This window comes from Aristolochia californica, unplaced genomic scaffold (genome assembly GCF_029961685.1).
Source record: "Aristolochia californica isolate CCGP_79_NKW_82.1479 unplaced genomic scaffold, dmAriCali1.0.hap1 SCAF_3, whole genome shotgun sequence".
In the NCBI taxonomy this organism is placed as follows: Eukaryota; Viridiplantae; Streptophyta; class Magnoliopsida; order Piperales; family Aristolochiaceae; genus Aristolochia; species Aristolochia californica.
In genome coordinates, this window is record NW_027181992.1 from 1,276,900 (window position 1) to 1,296,453 (window position 19,554).

Here is a 19,554-nt window from a genome sequence, read left to right on the forward strand (position 1 = left end):
AAGTTTATGCTTTCTGCTCGATGAAGAATGTTATACGACACTATATATAGTACTTTATGTGGTGACTGATGAGAATTGAACTTCCGGAGTTTGAACTAATGATCTTCTTTGCTCCTTGATTTTTGGGCTTTCATGGGGTCAAACGTTAAAGTCTTGTAAAAGGTGACTGATTTTATTTTTCATTTTTCCTGTGGCTGCAATGGAAAACCTTAAAGTGGCTCGGTACTTGCAATCTTCTTCCGCGATTGATATGTATACGTCTTTGGCATTTTCTCCCTTCTCCGTCCTGGAATTATTTCGGCCCTTTCTCTTATTTCTCTCTCTTTTGGACAGGAAACCCTCTTCTCATCAATGTCCACGGAGCATGCACAAGTCTCGTCCGGCGGATCCAGGTACAGAGGGACGGTGCCACAGCCGAAAGGCCGGTGGGGTTTTCAAATAGACTACAACCAGCAGCAGCGCCTCTGGCTGGGCACGTTCGATACCGAGGAGGCCGCCGCGGGGTACCATGGACCAGACACCGTCGTCAACTTCGCAGACGGTGACGACGAGGGCGATGATAACTCTAACGAAAAATACAACCACCCAACAACAACAACAGAGGAATCCCAAGGGGAGGAGAACGGACAAGGAGAAATAATGTTCGAGAAAACCCTGACGCCGAGCGACGTCGGGAAGTTGAACCGTCTCGTGATCCCCAAGCAGTACGCCGAGCGGTACTTCCCGTTGGCCGGTGGGGGTGACTCCGTCTTGAAGGGGCTGCAGCTCAACTTCGAGGACGAGCGCGGGACGGTGTGGCGGTTTGGCTACTCGTATTGGAACAGCAGCCAGAGCTACGTGTTGACCAAAGGATGGAGTCGATACGTGAAGGAGAAAAAGCTCGACGCCGGGGACGTTGTTTCATTCCACCGTCGAGGGGATGGGCTCTCCATCGGCTGGAGGCGTCGCCGGCTAGGACCAGAAGGTGATGGTGCGTCGGTGCCGTACGTCGGGTGGGGCCCAGTGGTCTATCCTCTCCCTGCTGCTCATCCTGCACACCCGTCAGCGACTCTCGTGTACGTTAGCACCGAGCAGGAGGATGGCCTGCATCGTGATCATGCAGGTCAGTGACGACGATGAAATTTGAATAAAATAGCAAAATATCTGTCCTTTTTTTATTTTTTTATTCCATTTCTTTATTTAACAATTAAAACGGAAAATACCCATGAAAATGCCGGAAATAATTTACCTATTTTTCTTGAGAAAGTCCTAATATCTTAGATTTAAATAATTACTGCTGTAATTTGAGTAACCGAACCGAGACATGCAGGGCAGCAGAGAGAGGTGAGCCCGCCGGCTGCGAACTCGAAGAGACTGAGACTGTTCGGAGTTAACCTGGACTGCCCGTTGGATCCGGCCGTATTGTTGGGCCCAAACTCAACCCCATCATAGCCGGGTTCTCTTTCACTGCTCCACCTCATGATCACCTTGAACGAAATTTTGATGACGTTATTATTATTATTCTTTTCCTTATTATTTCAATCCCATTTATTAACCCCACACGTTCTAGAACCAACTCCCACGGAGTGCACCCACGCTGTCAGAGTGGGTCTACAATGTGGTGGTCCTGGTGAGAGAGGATGAGCTGGTCCTGGTTCAGAGCTTGAATGTTGTGGATGACTCCATCTTATAAGATATTTAAAGATGAGTAAATAAACATTTATAATTAAATTATTATAGGTGTTACATAATTATTAGTATTATTATATTATTTTACTTAATTATTATTAACATATCTCGTGTTTCCTCTAATCCGCATTGCGGAGGCTTGATATTGAAAATATGAAGACAACATGGCCGATTTTGACAGTGTACGCGAAACGCCGAACATGGCCGTTTGGCCCGTTTCTTGTTCTCTTCCAACTGGGATCACGCCCGGAGATTGGGCAAACTCTAACTTCTCGTCTTCGTGTCTCCTTCAAACAGTGTCAGACCTTAAATCTCTCAAACAAGTTCATGCCCAGATCCTCAAATCCCCAGACGCCCAAGCTCAGGAAAATGAGAGCAAGCTCATCAGCCTCTACTCCCTCTTCAACCAAATGGATTATGCTGAGCTCTGCTTCGAGAGAATTCGGGTCAAAAACTGTTTTTCATGGAATATGATGATCAGAGGCTTCTCAACTCACGGGTTCCACGAGAAAGCCCTCGAGTTCTACTCTGATATGCTCAACTCCCACACCGTACCTGACAGATTCACCTTCCCTTTCGTTTTCAAGGCGTGTTCTTCTGTCGGTGCATGGCATGAAGCTCAAGAGGCCCATGGGAGGGTTATTCGTACTGGGTTAGCGTCTGATATATACATTGCCACTTCACTCGTGGATTTATATGCAAAGTTGGGCAAGGTCGATCAAGCTCGGCGATTGTTTGATGGGATTCCTTTAAAGAATGTTGTGACATGGAATGCAATGGTTGCAGGTTATGCATTCAATGAGTTGGACTACGAAGCAGTGAAAATTTTCCAACAAATGGTGGAGTTTGGTCCGGAGCCCAACTCGTCTACACTTGTCTCCATCCTTCCTGCTGTCGCTCGGCTTGGTGCTCTTGCACAAGGAAAATTCATTCACGAGTGGCTTGTGAGGAGAGGTATAGTGTTGAATGTATCAGTCTATAATTCTTTGATTACCATGTATGGTAAGTGTGGGGAGCTTGAGAATGCCAGGAAACTCTTCGAAGAAATGCCTGACAAATCCGATGTCTCATGGACTGCCATTATCTCGGCTTACGCTCGGAACGGAATAATTTGCGAGGCCTTGAAACTTTTCCACGAAATGCAAATTTTGGGCGTTAAGGCAGCAACCAGTACCGTCGCTAGCATTCTTCCTGCATTTGCTGGGCTTGTAGATCTCAATCAAGGCATGAAGATACACGGCTATAGCATTAGAAACGGATGCGCATCTGATCTAGTTGTGGCAACCGCTCTGGTGGACATGTATGCGAAATGTGGTTGCTTGGAGGAAGCGAAACAGGTATTCGAAGGAATGCCTGAAAGAAACGTAATTTCTTATAATGCTATGATAACTGCCTATGGGTTGCATGGTTTTGGCAAGAAAGCATTGGAATTGTTCTTAATTATGAACGAGCTAGGAATTAAGCCAAACGGAAGTACATTTGTTTCAGTCATTACTGCTTGCAGCCATGCTGGTTTGGTGGCTGAGGGACTGAAATGTTTCAAGCTGATGAGCCAAGAATTTGGAATTGTCCCTGAGATAAAACATTTCGCTTGCGTTGTGGATATGTTTGGGCGCGCTGGACACCTAGAAGAAGCCTACCAATTTATCAAACAAATGCCCGCAGAACCTGATGCTGTTATATGGGGAGCCTTGCTTGCTGGATGTAGAATACACAATAATACAGAGCTTGGAGAAAAAGCTGCTGAACAGATCTTCAAGTTAAAGCCGGAAGAGCCTGGATACTATGTCCTTTTGGCTAACATGTATGCTGCCAGGGGAAGATGGGATGACGAGCAAAAGGTTAGAGAGATCATGAGGGAGAAACACCTGAAGAAGGAAGCTGGTTGTAGTTGGCTCGAGCATGATGGCACAGTTCATTCATTCACGGCCGGTGATTTTAGACACCCAGAATGGGAAGCAATATACAAGAAGATTGAGGAGATTGGTAGCAGATTAAAGGAAGAAGGGTATGTGCCCAATACAAACTTTGTGTTGCATGAGATAGATGGGGAGATGAAAACTGAAAGATTGGCAATGCATAGTGAGAGGATAGCATTGGCTTTTGGACTAGTCAAAGCAAAGGAGGGAGTGCCAATAAGAATAACTAAGAACCTTAGGGTGTGCGGGGACTGCCATACCGTGTTTAAGCTGGTGTCTCGAATATATGGGAGGCACATCCTTCTTCGAGATTCAAATAGATTTCATCGGTTTGAAAATGGACTATGTTCATGCAAGGATTATTGGTAGAAGTGAATGAATGATAACCAGGCAGATCTCGTTCTGAAGCTCCTGGGTCCGGATGAGCCTTCAGGCTCCTGGACATGAGGCTGTTGGCTGGACCGGGTGTTACCCTACTTTTGACCAATCTAGACCTGAATCCGAAACCGTCCGGGTACAAAACTCACATTTCAGATCCTAGTTCAACCTCTTTGTTAAATTATCCGAATGCAAAATTTCCTATTGCACTATTTTTTTTTTTCATTTCTTATATGTAACTTAAATATTAAAAAAATTAAATAAAAATTCTTGTGTTTACGCTTTTGTTGGCTTATTGTATTTTTTCTGATTAACAAAAATGCAGTCTAAAAATTAATGCTTTTGTCAATATAGGATATATATTTACGTTTCTTTGAACTTGCATGTGGCGTTTGTAGTCCAACGGTTAGGATAATTGCCTTCCAAGCAATAGACCCGGGTTCGACTCCCGGCAGACGCAAGTACATTTTTATATTTTGTTGAGTTTAAATGAGAGCGCCACTTGCGTGGTCGAGACAATATTGGACGTTATCTCACGTGCCACATTGCCTCAAGCGGCAAAACAGTTAAAAGGCACCGCTTTGTGCACCTCCCACGACGAAGTGCTCAGCCCCGAAGTTCCTTATTTCTGGACTATTTTCCTGTTCGCGCATTGATCAGGGAGTTCATAAGAAGAGAAGGGAAACTTTAGGAGTTTCTGATGCAGGCTCATCGATCTCCTGCTGGAGACGATCTGGCGGGTCCCGTCCGTAGTGAAGCGGTAGGAGGTGGAAGTGAAGGCTTCCATCTCCTGCAGGTCGTGCGTTGCCCTGGCTTTCGTTTCCGGCCGACGGATGAGGAGCTGCTGTCTTACTACCTAAGGAAGAACGTTAATACCGAGGATAAGTACGTGCTAGTGATTGCAGAAGTCGATTTCTGCAAATATGAACCTTGGGAGTTGCCTAAACGGAAGATAAATCATACCTCCATCCATACGCTTCAAATTCCTTCGCTTCTGTTTTGCTCGGTGCTTCCGATCTCTTGTCACTCACGGTGATGGCACTGATGTTAGAATTATGGTTTCAAATAGATAATTTATAAAATAAATTACCATGATATTAGAGGCGTGGGGCCCAATTCTAGATGTTGTCATTGGATGTTCAGTACAGGGAATAATGGCCAGCACATCCCCCTGTAGAGGTAGATTAAATGGGGTACATTGACTTAGTGGACACATCCCTTGGGACTAATGAGATATGTCTCTCTTGAGGGGATGTATCCCTCCTGAGAGGATGTATCTCTTCTAAGAAGATGTGTCCTTATGAAAAGTCATTAGTGCACCCTTTGAAATTTTATATAAACCTCCATGGTCTTACAAGTGAGGCTAAGGCTATATGCACACCCAGTCTGGCTGAACGGGAGCAAGCTTATCACTTGTAAACGAAGTATAAAAAATTATCTTGTGCACTTCAAGTTTTGTTTATATTCTTCAAGATGAAAGGTACGCTCTCTTTATTCTTCTTATTTCAATTCTATGATATATGTATGGTTTTCATGATAATGGAATTATGGAGGATTTAATATCTATTTTCTATGATGTTTATATTATTATTAGACATCAAGTCTAACAAATACAAGTGATTAATGCCTCTGCTGGTATCATAGAGATAGATTATAGGTTTCTATATTTTTCCATAATTTTTTTGAAATTTTTGGCTATTTATTAGTGAATGAAAATAAGCCTAATTTAGGCTTATTAGGTTCTGGCGCCGCAGGCGGGCTTGCTGTGCGCGGGCCTACTGCACGGGCTAATGTGCGCGGGTCTGCTATGTGCGGGCTACTGTGCGCGGGCTGCTGGCCACGGGCCTGCTGGTGCAGGCTTGTGCGGTCCGGGTCGGTGATGACCCAGAATCATGAACCAAACCGGGTTTTTACTAATATAATGAACCAAAATGTGTTTTAAGGGTTTATTATTACCCAGAATTGTATTTTGAATAGGATTTCCATGTTATTTGGCTATTTGAAGTATTTATAATTAGTGTTATTGCATGTCTTGTTATATATTTATGTATTTGTATGTGAAAATTAACTTAATTATATAATTTGCAAAATCCCCAAAGGGCAATGCATTTTGTATAAATTAAATTAATTTTATGTGTGTTTATTTTGAGTATAATTTTTTTTATGAGTTATACTAATTTTATTATATGATTAGCAAAATCCCCAAAGGGTAATGCGAATTGTATAATTAGATTTGTATGTTGTAAATTAATTCATATGAATCCCCAAAGGGTAAGTATGAATTAATTTATTTGTTTGTTTGTTGGTTTGTGATTGTTGGTTGTTTATCATGTGTGGAATGATTTGCCTAGTAACTCTCATGAATCCCCAAAGGGTAAATGGGAGTACTAGATGGTAGAAATGATTCTATAATTATGTATGTTCTCCCAAATATTGAAATATTTTCTGGATGACAGGAATATCCAGTAGTGGACATAATTTTGCTGAGTCCCTAAAGAAACATGTACTTGATGGGACTAATTATGTGAACTGGTCACAACGGGTAGACTTAATGCTACGAGGTTATAGGTTTGATAAGATTATCAAAGTGGATACTCTTCCTCAAAGACCTTCCCGAATAAACTACCCTGATAATCTGAAACAGTATAGGAAGGACCTTAGAAAATTCAAGGAATGGGATAATGCTAATGAAATTTCTAGGTCACATATTCTTGGGGCTCTAAGTGAGACTCTCTTGATGACTTATTTTCATGTCCCCACTACAAAAGAGATTCTCGACCAGATTGAGGCTAAATATGGTAAAAAGTCGTCTACTCACATCAATAACTTATGGCAAAAGTTCACTCGTGCCAAATGGGAAGAAACTACTGATGTGAGAAAACATGTAAATGACATGCTTGCCATGGCAGATGAGTTACAATATCATGGTAGACCAATGGATGAAGAAACTAAAGTGGTCACCATTATCAACTCTTTACCCAAATCTCTCAAATATATTCAAGACTTTTATTCTTTGTCCAAGACAAAGTGGACTATATTTGATTTGGTTAATATGATCGACCACCAGTCCGAAAGACTCAATCCAAGTATTGAGTTAAATAAACCTTCACCTAGTGCTAACACAGTTTTGAAGCCGAAGAAAAAGAATTTTAAGAAGAAGGGAAAGAACTTTCGATTTCAAAACTTCAATGACAAAAAGGTCAATCAACAAAGGGTTGAAGTACATGCAAATCAACGTGTTTGCTTCTTCTGCAATAAGCCAGGACATATAAAGAAGTATTGTAGGGCTTTGAAAACCATGCAAGAAGGGCAACAGGAGAACACCAGTGAGTCCTTATCTCTTGAAACTTGTACTATTTATATCAAGCCTTTTAGTTGGTGGGTTGATTCTGGTGCAACTGTTCATGTATCGAATGAGTTGCAAGGTTTCAAGGAGCTAAGAAAGATTGAGGACAAAACAAGCTTTATTTACATGGGAAATGATGAAAAGGCCATTGTGGAAGGCGTGGGCACTTACCGGCTAAAGCTTGTTGATAATAAGTTTTTTGATTTAGAAGATTGTCTTTATGCTCCTTCTATGAGAAGAAGTCTATTATCTGTATCTTGTCTTGAGAAACTTGGATTTACATTTTACTTTGGCAATGGAAAGTTTCTTATGTTACAAGATGATAAAGTTATTTTGAGAGGTTTTCGAAATTCTGGTCTAAAAACAATTGCAACTTAGTGGAAATATGGTGTTCAATGTTTCTACTTCTTTGGATATTAAAGAAAATGAATTGTATTTGTGGCATTTACGACTAGGGCATATAAACAAAGATAGAATTACAAGACTTGTGACACAAGGATTATTGAAAAATCATTCACATAATGATTTTCCTATTTGTGAGTGTTGTATATATGGGAAAATGACAAAGATACCCTTTCCATCCAAAGGCTCAAGAAGTTCTCATGTTTTGGATATTATTCATTCTGATATATGTGGACCTATGAATGTGAATACTCGTAATGGTCATTCGTATTTTATCACATTTATAGATGATTTCTCAAGATATGGAAGAGTATATTTACTGCATAGAAAAACTGAGGCCTTAGATTATTTCAAAACCTTCAAATTGGAGGTAGAAAATGCGACAGGAAACAAGATCAAAACATTGCACACCGACAGAGGTGGAGAGTATTGTTCGGAGTTATTCTCTGAATTTTGCAAGTCAAACGGGATTATCTATATGTTTAGCATACCTTATACACCCGAACAGAATGGTATTGCTGAAAGGAGAAATCAAACCTTACTAGAGATGGTAAGATCTATGATGGCACTTGCAAATTTGCCAATATCCTTTTGGGGCGAAGCATTAATGACAGCTACCTATATCTCAAATAGAGTACTTCAAAGTCGGTTGAGAAAACACCTTATGAGGTATGGTCAGGCAAAACTCCTAGTCTTAACCATTTTAAAGTATGGGGATGTGTTGCTCATGTTTTAAAACTTGATCCTAAGGACAAATTGAAGGCTAAGACTCGAAGATGTTTATTCGTTGGGTACTCTGAACATTCGAAAGGATATAGGTTATATGATCCCAAGGAGAAGGTGATTATTGAAAGTAGACATGTAAAATTCATTGAGGATAGATTTGATTGTGATGAAGATTTAGGTATGAAGTCTCACTAGGAAGAATGTGTTGAAATGTCTTCTTTTGAATCTCCTTCTAATATAGAGAATTCTACCCAAATGGATATTCGAAGAGGGACTAGAGAAAGAAAACCTAGTCAACCCTTATCATCTTCAGATTTTTATACCTATGCTGGAGAAACTTATGAAAGAACAAAGTTGAATGAAGATGTTACTGATCCTGACACTTACGAGGAAGCACTCCTTGATGTGGATTCCGACAAGTGGAAGTCGGCAATGGAAGAAGAGATGGAATCTATGTATAAAAATGAAGTTTGGAAACTTGTTGATCCTCCTACATCGGTTAAGCCCATTAAGTGCAAATGGATTTTTACAAGGAAGAGAAATGTTGAAGGGAAAGTTGAAAGATTCAAAGCTCGTTTTGTTGCCAAGGGTTTTACTCAACAATACGGGATTGATTATGATGAAACATTCTCTCCTGTTGCAAGAATACAGTCTATTCGAGCTCTCCTTGCATTGGTAGCATATTATGACTATGAGTTGTTCCAAATGGATGTTAAAACCGCTTTTCTAAATGGAAATTTGGATGAGAAGATTTATATGGAACAACCACGTGGATTTGTTAGATCTGAAACTGAAGTAAAAGTGTGTAAGTTGGACAAGTCTATTTACGGTTTGAAACAAGCCTCAAGATTATGGAATATCAAGTTCAATAAAGCAATTACAGCGTATGGTTTTACTCAGAATCCAGAAGATCACTGTGTTTATATAAAAACAGTGGGAGATCGCATTGCTTTTCTTACTTTATACGTAGATGATATTTTATTAGCCGGGAATGATATTCAGTTACTCCAAGGTATAAAGACATGGTTGTTTCAGACATTTGATATGAAAGACCTTGGGGAAGCTTCTTATATTCTTGGCATTAAAATTCTACGGGATAGATCTTTGCGAAAATTGAGTTTGTCTCAAGAGAAGTATATCGACACTCTTCTGGATCGGTTTCACATGTCTAACTGTATACAAGGTAAAGTACCTTATGATAGCACTAAAAAGATGAGCCATGTGGATTGTCCTTCTCACCTCAAAGATAAGTTGGACGAATCTAAGTATCCATACGCTTCTGCTGTGGGGAGTTTTATGTATGCTCTTATATGTACAAGACCTGATCTTGCTTATGCTGTTGGGATTCTTAGCCGGTTTCAGGCTAATCCAGGTTTAACTCACTGGGAAGGGGTAAAATGGGTATTGCGCTATCTAAAAAGAACAAAGTCATATGCTTTGACTTATCAAGCGGACAAGTTGGAATTGGTTGGTTATTCCGACTCAGATTATCAAGGATGTGTTGATACAAGAAAATCTACTTCTGGTTTTATCTTTATGTTTGGAGGAGGTGCCATTTCTTGGAAAAGCAAGAAGCAAGATTGTGTCGCGCAATCAACCATGGAGGCAGAATATGTGGCTATGAACTTAACTACAAGGGAAATTGTCTATCTTCGCAAATTCTTGCGAAGTCTTCTAGTGGTAGACTGTGTGGAGCGACCTATTCCTCTCTTTTGTGATAATGAATCTGCTATTGCTATCACGAAAGATCTGAAGTGTCACTCCAAGGCTAAACATATCGAAGGCAAATACCACTATATACGAGACATGCTGAGGAAGGAGGAAATTGTTCTTTATAAGATATCTTCTTCGGATAACTTAGCTGATCCACTAACCAAGTGTCTTCCCGTGACCAGTTTCACTTTCCATGTGGGGAACATGGGTTTGATTTGTTTATAATTGATGAGACCAAGTGGGAGAACATTGTTTTGTATGCATTGTGGTCTCAATGATTTGTAATACTATGTATGTCATGACATTGTAATTTATATTCCATGGAATGATTTTGACAAAATGCATATGCTTTTGTGTGAAAATATGAGTACTCAGTGTATGCCATGAGATTCAGCTTCCCTATTAGGTATGCACTTGTACGTGTATATATGAGGGTCTCAATAGGGAATGACGGTTGAGTCTCTAAATTGTCCAGGCCAATGGGACTGCATAGGCACAGTTTCCTTTACGGCTAATACTCATGCTGGTATAGAACTTTGCCCTGAGCTCCTCAGGTACTGAGTATGCTATGGACGGTGAGATGCCTTGATGTCCAGCTTTTTTATTAGGTATATACTTGTATGTATATACGGAAGGGTCTCAATAGGAAGGTTGGGTTGGATGTCTAAATTATTCAGGCCTATGGTACTGATTAGGCACAGTTACCTTAGTGGCTAATACTCGAACTGGTACAGAGCTTTACCCTGAGTTCAGGTCCGAGTATGCTATGAATGGAGACCGCTGAATTGGCAAATTTGACAAGTATGGATTTGTTTATTCCCCAGCCTTGGATATCTAAAATATATATTGTGTAGGCCCGGGTTAACTACACATGTATATTAAAGTGTTTAAGGTAATGCCTATGGTCATGGTATGGTTTTATGTGTCAAAATTGATTTTTCATGTTTTTTTTTTTAAATCGGAATTTGAAATGGATTTGAAACCAAGTGGGAGTTTGTTAGAATTATGGTTTCAAATAGATAATTTATAAAATAAATTACCATGATATTAGAGGCGTGGGGCCCACTTCTAGATGTTGTCATTGGATGTTCAGTACAGGGAATAATGGCCAGCACATCCCCCTGTAGAGGTAGATTAAATGGGTACATTGACTTAGTGGACACATCCCTTGGGACTAAGGAGATATGTCTCTCTTGAGGGGATGTATCCCTCCTGAGAAGATGTATCTCTTCTAAGAGGATGTGTCCTTATGAAAAGTCATTAGTGCACCCTTTGAAATTCTATATAAACCTCCATGGTCTTACAAGTGAGGTTAAGGATATATGCACACCCAGTCTGGCTGAACAGGAGCAAGCTTATCACTTGTAAACGAAGTATAAAAGATTATCTTGTGCACTTCAAGTTCTGTTTATATTCTTCAAGATGAAAGGTACGCTCTCTTTATTCTTCTTATTTCAATTCTATGATATATGTATGGTTTTCATGATAATGGAATTATGGAGGATTTAATATCTATTTTCTATGATGTTTATATTATTATTAGACATCAAGTCTAACAACTGAACTGAAGGGGAATGAGAGTGACGAGACAGGGGACCGAAAACCATTCTTAACCGAAAACCAACCTCCCATCAAGGTTCATGGTCTTGTGTTACCGAGGGAGTTGCAACTGCCAGAAGTTTGAGACCACGTAATGAGAAAACCGTTTCTCATAAAAACGGTTTACATTCTCCCACTTGGTTCAAACTTCTAATATAATCTTAAACCCATCGATAATCTGAATTTAAGTAATAAATACATGAATCATGGCGATAGGTCCTCTAATGCCGAGTATTATCTTCCATGTATTACTATGTATGTATTACTTATACTTTATGAATAAACCCTATGTTTACTCTTGGTCCAACACAAATGAATTTTCTCACAATTAAAGTGCACATAAATATGAGAAAAAAAAACATCACATTAATTAAGAATTTCACGGAAATAACATTGTTCATACAATGAAAATATTTACATAATGGAACCAAGTCCCATATTCACAACATGATCCTTGAATTTAAATGGTGGCATGCCCTTAGTCAAAGGATCTGCAATCATAAAGTCAGTGCTGACGTGCTCAATGACCACTTTCTTTTCTTTAACACGTTCTCTTATGGCCAAATACTTAATGTCGATGTGTTTACTTCGACTTCCACTTTTGTTGTTCTTGGCCATAAAAACAGCAACTGAATTATCGCAATATATTCTTAATGGCCTAGAGATAGAATCCATAATTCTAAGCCCATAAATGAAACTCTTAAGCCATACACCATGTGAAGTTGCCTCAAAACAGGAAACTAACTCGGCTTCCATAGTCGACGTGGCGGTCAAAGTCTGTTTGGCACTCCTCCATGATATTGCTCCACTGGCCAACAAGAAAATGTATCCTGATGTTGATTTGCGGGAATCAACACAGCCAGCAAAGTCAGAATCTGAGTAACCAATGACATCTAAATTGTCCGTCCGCCTATACATCAGCATGTAGTCTTTGGTTCCTTGAAGGTACCTTATGACTTTCTTTGCAGCTCTCTAGTGGTCTAACCCGGGATTACTCTGATATCGCCCCAACATCCCAACAGCAAATGCAATATCAAGTCTTGTACAGACTTGAACATACATTAGGCTTCCAACAGCAGAAGCATATGGAATGTCCTTCATTTGTTCCCTTTCAAGGTCGTTCTTCGGGCATTGGTTCAAATTGAACCTATCACCCTTCGCAATGGGAGCTACACTTGGTGAACAACTTTTCATCTGAAATCTTTTAACACTGTATTAATACAGGTTTCCTGAGACAGACCTAAGATACCTCGAAATCTGTCTTTATGAATCTTAATGCCAATGACATAAGATACTTCACCCATATCTTTCATATCAAAATTGTTAGAGAGAAATTGTTTCACCTCATGTAGAAAACCCTTATCATTGGTTGCTAGCAAAATGTCATCCACATATAAAACAAGAAAACAGATTTTACTCCCACTGACCTTCTAGTATATACATTGATCCATAATGTTTTCGACAAACCCGAATAAAGAAATTACATTATGGAATTTCAAATACCATTGGCGGGATGGTTGTTTTAATCCATATATTGACTTTTTTAACTTGCAAACCAATTGGTCACCATCACTCGAGGGGAATCCTTCAGGTTGTTTCATGTAAACCTCCTCCTCTAGATCTCCATTGAGAAATGCGGTTTTCACATCCATTTGTTGCAACTCTAAGTCAAAATGGGCTACTAATGCCAAAATTATGCGCAAAGAATCTTTCTTAGATATAGGAGAAAAAGTTTCCTTGTAATCGATTCCTTCTTTCTGAGTGAATCCCTTAGCAACGAGTCTTGCCTTGTATCGTTCAATGTTGCCTAATGAGTCTTTCTTTGTTTTAAAGACCCATTTACATCCAATGGCTTTAAATCCATTAGGCAACTCAACAAGATCCCAGACTTCATTACTCTTCATAGAATTCATCTCTTCCTTCATGGCATTGTACCATAATTCTGATTCTTTGCAACTCATGGCTTCTGAAAAATACATGGGATCATTTGCGGTTCCAATGTCAGATTCTTGCAGATACACTATATAATCATCAGGAATTGCTGATCTCTTGAGTCTAGTAGATCTTCTTAATGTAGAACCATCATTTTCCTGAGAAGTATGTGGTTCAACTAGTTGTCAAAAGTGCTTGGCAACTCTTGAAGAACTTGATCTACTGGAATGTTGTCAGCAATTTGTGAAACTTCAATGATTGGTTGTTCAACACCAGTTTGTACTTGAGGGGTGCTGTGAACAATAACCAATCTATCACTTGAGGTGAAAGGTTGAGATTCTGAATAATCCTTCTCAAAAATTATGTTACGAGTTGGATCCCTCCCACTGATCAAGTCATTTTCAAGAAATTTTGCATTTCTTGATTCCACAATCCTAGAGTTGTGAGATGGACAATAAAATCTGTAACCTTTAGACCATTCAACATATCCAATGAAATACCCAGTAATGGTCCTTGGGTCCAACTTCTTCTCTTGTGGATTATAAATTCTCACTTCAGACGGGCATCCCCAAACGCGCATATGTCGCAAACTCGGTTTCCAACCTTTCCATAATTCAAATGGCGTTTTTGGAACAGCCTTGGTTGGAACTCGGTTTAATATATACATTGCCGTCTTAAGTGCTTCAGGCCACAAGGATCTAGGAAGATTGGAGTTGCTAAGCATACTCCGCACCATGCCTAATAATGTTCGGTTTCTTCTTTCTGCAACACCATTTTGGTCCGGAGAACCAAGCATGGTATATTGGGCAACAATCCCATGTTCCTGAAGAAACTTTGCAAATGGCCCAGGTGTTTGTCCATTCTCAGTGTATCTACCATAATATTCTACACCTCTGATCTCACGATCTTAATTTGCTTACCGCATTGTGTCTCTACTTCAGCCTTAAAGATCTTAAAGGCATCTAAGGCTTCATACTTGTTATAAAGCATGTAGAGATACATGTATCGTGAGGAATCATCTATAAAAGAGATGAAGTATTTCTGACCATGTGAGTCCATGTCTGGACTACATATATTAGTATGTATGATCTCTAATATGGTTGAACTCCTATTGGCACCTTTCTTTGACTTGTTAGTCTGCTTTCCCTTTATGCAGTCTACACAAGTCTTAAAATCAGTAAAATCCAGAGTATTAAGTACCCCTTCATTCACTAATCTTTTTATTCTATCTATGGAGATATGACCTAATCTCCGGTGCCATAATGTAGAGGAATCCTCATTAATAATACTTCTTTTATTACCAGTGTGAACATGCATTGAACCGTAAGTGGCATTGTTTTGTAAATTAATGCTATAAAGACCATCAGACAATGTACCATTCCCAACACAATCAGACTTATAATATAAACTGAAAGATGAGTCTGAAAAGTTAAAAGAATATCCATAAGGTACAAGTCGTGAAACTGAAATCAAGTTTCTGGAGAAACTTGGAACATAAAAGGTCTTTTCTAATTTTAAAACAAAGCCACTACTTAAAGTTAAATAGCAAGTTCCTATAGCTTCCACGTGTGAGCTCATCTGATCTCCTGAGAATATTTGATGCTCACTTCCCACTGGTTTCCTTATGTTTTGCAAACCCTGCAAGGAATTTGAGATGTGGATTGTTGATCCAGAATCAATCCACCAAGTGTAATTATTGACATTAACCATATTAGATTCAAAACAAACAAATGAGGTTGGAATATCTTTGTCCTTTCCATGTGTTGCCCGCATGATACTTTCTCCTTGTTCCATTACCAGTCTCCCTTCCTCTTGAACACACATGGTCAAAAGTTCATTAACTGACCATTTATCTTTATGTGTGTTGTACGAGATTTTGAAGGGTCCATATTGGTGCGGAAGGGAATTCAGAATGTAATGCACCACGAAAGATTCTGACATATCAACCTCAAGATTTTTCAATTGAGCTGCAATATCCCTCATTTGCATGATGTGCTCACGCACACCTCTCATACTGGTGTGCTTGATGGATGAGAACTTCATGATTAGGGTGCTTGCTAATGCCTTATTTGAAGTGACAAATTGAGCGTCAATGGCTTTCAGCAAGTCTTTGACATTTTCATACTGCTCAACAGAACCACGAATACCAGCATCAATTTTAGTCTTAATGAACATTACACTGAGGTGATTAGATCGCTCCCATCGTTCATAAAGTGTAATTGCAGCTGCAGTGCTGGTATCAGTAATTATAGGTGGTTCGTCTTTCCTAATAGCATAATTTATGTCCATCCACTCTAAAGAAAGAAGTATTCTCTCTTTCCAGACCTTACAGTTATCTCCCTTAAGATCAGGGATATCACAACGAAAATCAGAGAAATGTGCAGGTTGTACAACTGCATAAAAGTACAAATTACATGCTGATGTTAAAATTGAGGCCTGAATAAAATATCATTTACCAATGTAAATCATGCTTAAAACTCAAATCAACTGACATAAAAAACATTGCCTGTGGGCTAAATGTTTTTAATTCAAGTAGATTCAAGAATCTTTATGAGTAAACTTGATGATAAAACTATCAAATTATTTATGAATTCATAATTCCTGTGGGTAAATTATGAATAATTTGATATTTTATCCTAATTAATATACTCAAATATAATAAAAAATTCCTGTGGGATAAAATTTATATATTAAGTATAATTAATTACAATTAATTTCTAATTTTTCTTTATGATAAAACTATCAAATTATTTTATGAATTCATAATCCCTGTGGGTAAATTATGAATAACTTGATACTTTTATCCTAACTAATAAACTCAAATATAATAAAAATTCCTGTGGGATAAAATTTATTATATCAAGTAAAATTAGTTAAAATTAATGTCTAATATTCTTTATGTGATCCTAATCATAATATATAATTTTTATTAAGTTAAAGATGTTGTGGCTACTCTCTAATTAATAAAAATTATATGAATCACTAGACATTAAATCTCATAAATATATGAGAATAGCATGAATTGCATAATTGTAACTTACACTAACATGTTATCATTATGCACCAAATATGCTCATAAGATAGGCATAATTGAAAACTATAATATTATGCATAACTTTAATTTCATGCATTTACATATAAGCAAAAAAATGCATTACTGTTTAGAAAAAATAAATTTATAATTTCCTATATATCTTGAACAGCAGACGGCCGGTGGCCTAATGGTCACTGGCGCAAATAAATATGCGACCGCATGGGTTCGAATCCCGCCGGCGCAAATACATTTTATGCACTGAGTCGGCTCGGCCCAGGAATGGCGATCCAACTCAACTCATCCGAGTCGACTCGATTTTTTTTTTTTTTCCTTCGAGTCAACCCGACCTGAGTCGTGGTTGTCGAGTAGGAACGGCGAGTCGAAGAAAACTCGTCCCGAGCCAACTCGATGGTCCCGAGCCAACTCGATGGTATTTACAAAAATACCTTATAAATTTAATCAACATGATTTTGCGTGCTAGAGGTCGTCTTCAACCTCCAGCCGCGCGCAGAAAAATTTTTGCTCGGCGTTCCGCCGGCTTACTTTCAAGTCATCGACGCCGAAAAACAGTTCGGAATTGTTTCCGGCGTCGTCGTTGCGTCTCCGACGCTCTCAGGCGTCACGAGAGACAGCCGCCGTAGTGAGCTCACAGAGAGCGTTGTGCGACAGCCTCCGTCGGCAGTCGGCGCCAGCAACCGTGAGGAATGGTCGCCGGCGCCGGCGTCATGCTCGACGCTGGCTGTCACCGATACCAGAGGCCAGGCGCCCGTGAGCGCGGAATTTGTTTTTAAAAAGCAAAAACAGAAACAGAGACCGAACAGAGTCTCTCGGAATCAAAACGCTGGATCAGAGGTCTGCTCTGATACCAACTGTAAGTCTTAAATATGAATTTCTAATACAATATGAAATTCATTATAAATTAAACGGAAGATAAATCATACCTCCGTCCATACGCTTCAAATTCCTTCGCTTCTGTTTTGCTCGGTGCTTCCGATGTCTTGTCACTCACGGCGATGGCACTGAACTGAAGGGGAATGAGAGTGACGAGACAGGGGACCGATAACCAACCTCCCATCAAGGTTCATGGTTTCGTGTTACCGAGGGAGTTGCAACTGCCAGAAGTTTGAGACCACGTTATGAGAAAACCGTTTCTCATAAAAACGGTTTACAATTTTCTCATTTTTTCTGTGTCTGCCTCTGCACTTGGCTATATTTCCCTCAGCTAAACTCTTGTGTGTGGATTTTGCCTTTTTGAGTAGCGAATTAGAGGGCTATAATTTATATGCAATCTCTTATTTGAGCCGATCAACATTCACCGGAGTGGCTACTCTGACTTCTCTTCCTTTCTTTATTAACATATCGAACTCTGTAAGAAATTGGGAGGAACTGATATTTGATTCCATGTTTCATTAGAGATATCGATCCTCCAAACAAAGGATCCGGAATGGTACTTTTTTTCTCTTCGCGGCAAGAAGTATCCAAATGGGTCGCAGACGAGGAGGGCTACTCGTACCGGCTACTGGAAAGCAACAGGAAAGGAACGGCCAGTGAAATCAGGCTGTAAGGTTTTAGGTACAAAAAGAACTCTAGTGTTCTACCGAGGGCGTGCTCCAAAAGGGGAAAGGACAGATTGGATTACTCATGAATTTTCCTTGAAAGGAAGCAGGCTTGATGTTCCTCAGGTGACTTACCTCATCGTCATGAAGAAACGTTCAGGCTTCTAAATTATCTTGAATTCATTCCACAGACACTTGCTATTTGTTTCTTTCTTCTGATTATAATGATTGAAGGCCAATGACTAATAATTTCAGAGCCTTTAGAATGATTATTAAGTATGTAGAACCATTTTTTGTTGTTCATGAGAAAATTCGTATTCATACTTGTTTTCCGTTAGTCAGGATTCCTTTGTTCTTTGTCGGCTCTGGAAAAAAACATTATTCTGGTCCAAAGAACGGTGACGGCGGTACAGTCAATCAAATAGAAGTGTTCCCTGGATTTGGTGGAAATGGTGATGGAAAGGAAACAAAAAACAAAATTACTTCTTCAGTAGAAGAGCAGCTCGGTGCCAATGAAACATCTTCTTCACAACAAAAAGAATTCCGCAATGAGGTGTGACCCTGATCGGCTTCTGAATCATATATTCTCTTTTCGGACATCTTAGATACCTTTTCACTCTCTAAGCTTTCAAAGGACTTTTTCTCAAAATGCACAGAAAACCGCATCTGAAGGGGACGATTTTTTTGCTGAAATACTGGAGGACAACATTGTTGATATTGATGATTTTCCAAGGTACGGAACTTCGTCTGAGCTTCCTCAAACATGGAATGAGGTCGATGTCTGGTCATCTGCAGAAGATCCAACTATGCCACAGCAGTTGGGAAACATGACGAGTTCACCTGTATTGCAAGGCACAGCACTCAGAAGAATCAAACTGCAAAACAAAAGATTCGAGCACCGAGATATCAAAATTCAAGAAACTAATAAAGGTTTTATGGAAGAGATGAACCCTTGGGACGTTTCATTGGAACAAGAAGGCCTAAGGAACAGATTCTCACTATGGAAAGACAAATTTCGATTTGAATTCACCATTTTGTTTTGCTTGGGTTTGATGATCTTACTTGTCTTATTAGTTTTGATGTTTTGGTGAGTAAACGAGGTTTAGCACTCGTCATTGTCAGAGACGTTGGTGAAGTTATGTAATGAGGAGTGTTTTTGAGCTTGATGTTTGTTGTAGAGAGGTAAAAGAAGCTACCATTCTCAAATTGCCTTGGTGGATCTACAAATTTGCCATTACAGTGATTGATAAATTGCATTTTGTTGCTCAAGGCAGAGTCCAA

General features: G+C 39.4%; 2 protein-coding genes and 1 non-coding gene across 3 annotated transcripts; all 3 read left to right on the forward strand.

Annotated features, from left to right (window-relative positions):
• Positions 1–351: 351 nt before the first annotated feature.
• Positions 352–1,431, forward strand: LOC137958543 (B3 domain-containing protein At2g36080-like). Its single transcript, XM_068805604.1, has 2 exons — positions 352–1,102; positions 1,310–1,431. The coding sequence occupies exons 1-2, from the start codon at positions 352–354 to the stop codon at positions 1,429–1,431; spliced, it is 873 nt and encodes a 290-aa protein (XP_068661705.1).
• A 401-nt stretch (positions 1,432–1,832) lies between these two features.
• LOC137958544 (pentatricopeptide repeat-containing protein At3g12770-like) lies at positions 1,833–3,956 on the forward strand. The gene has a single exon (XM_068805605.1). It carries the CDS (start codon positions 1,833–1,835, stop codon positions 3,954–3,956), a length of 2,124 nt encoding a protein of 707 aa, XP_068661706.1.
• A 397-nt stretch (positions 3,957–4,353) lies between these two features.
• Positions 4,354–4,425, forward strand: TRNAG-UCC (transfer RNA glycine (anticodon UCC)). The gene has a single exon. It is a non-coding gene; the product is annotated as a tRNA-Gly (tRNA).
• The last annotated feature ends 15,129 nt before the right edge of the window (positions 4,426–19,554 follow it).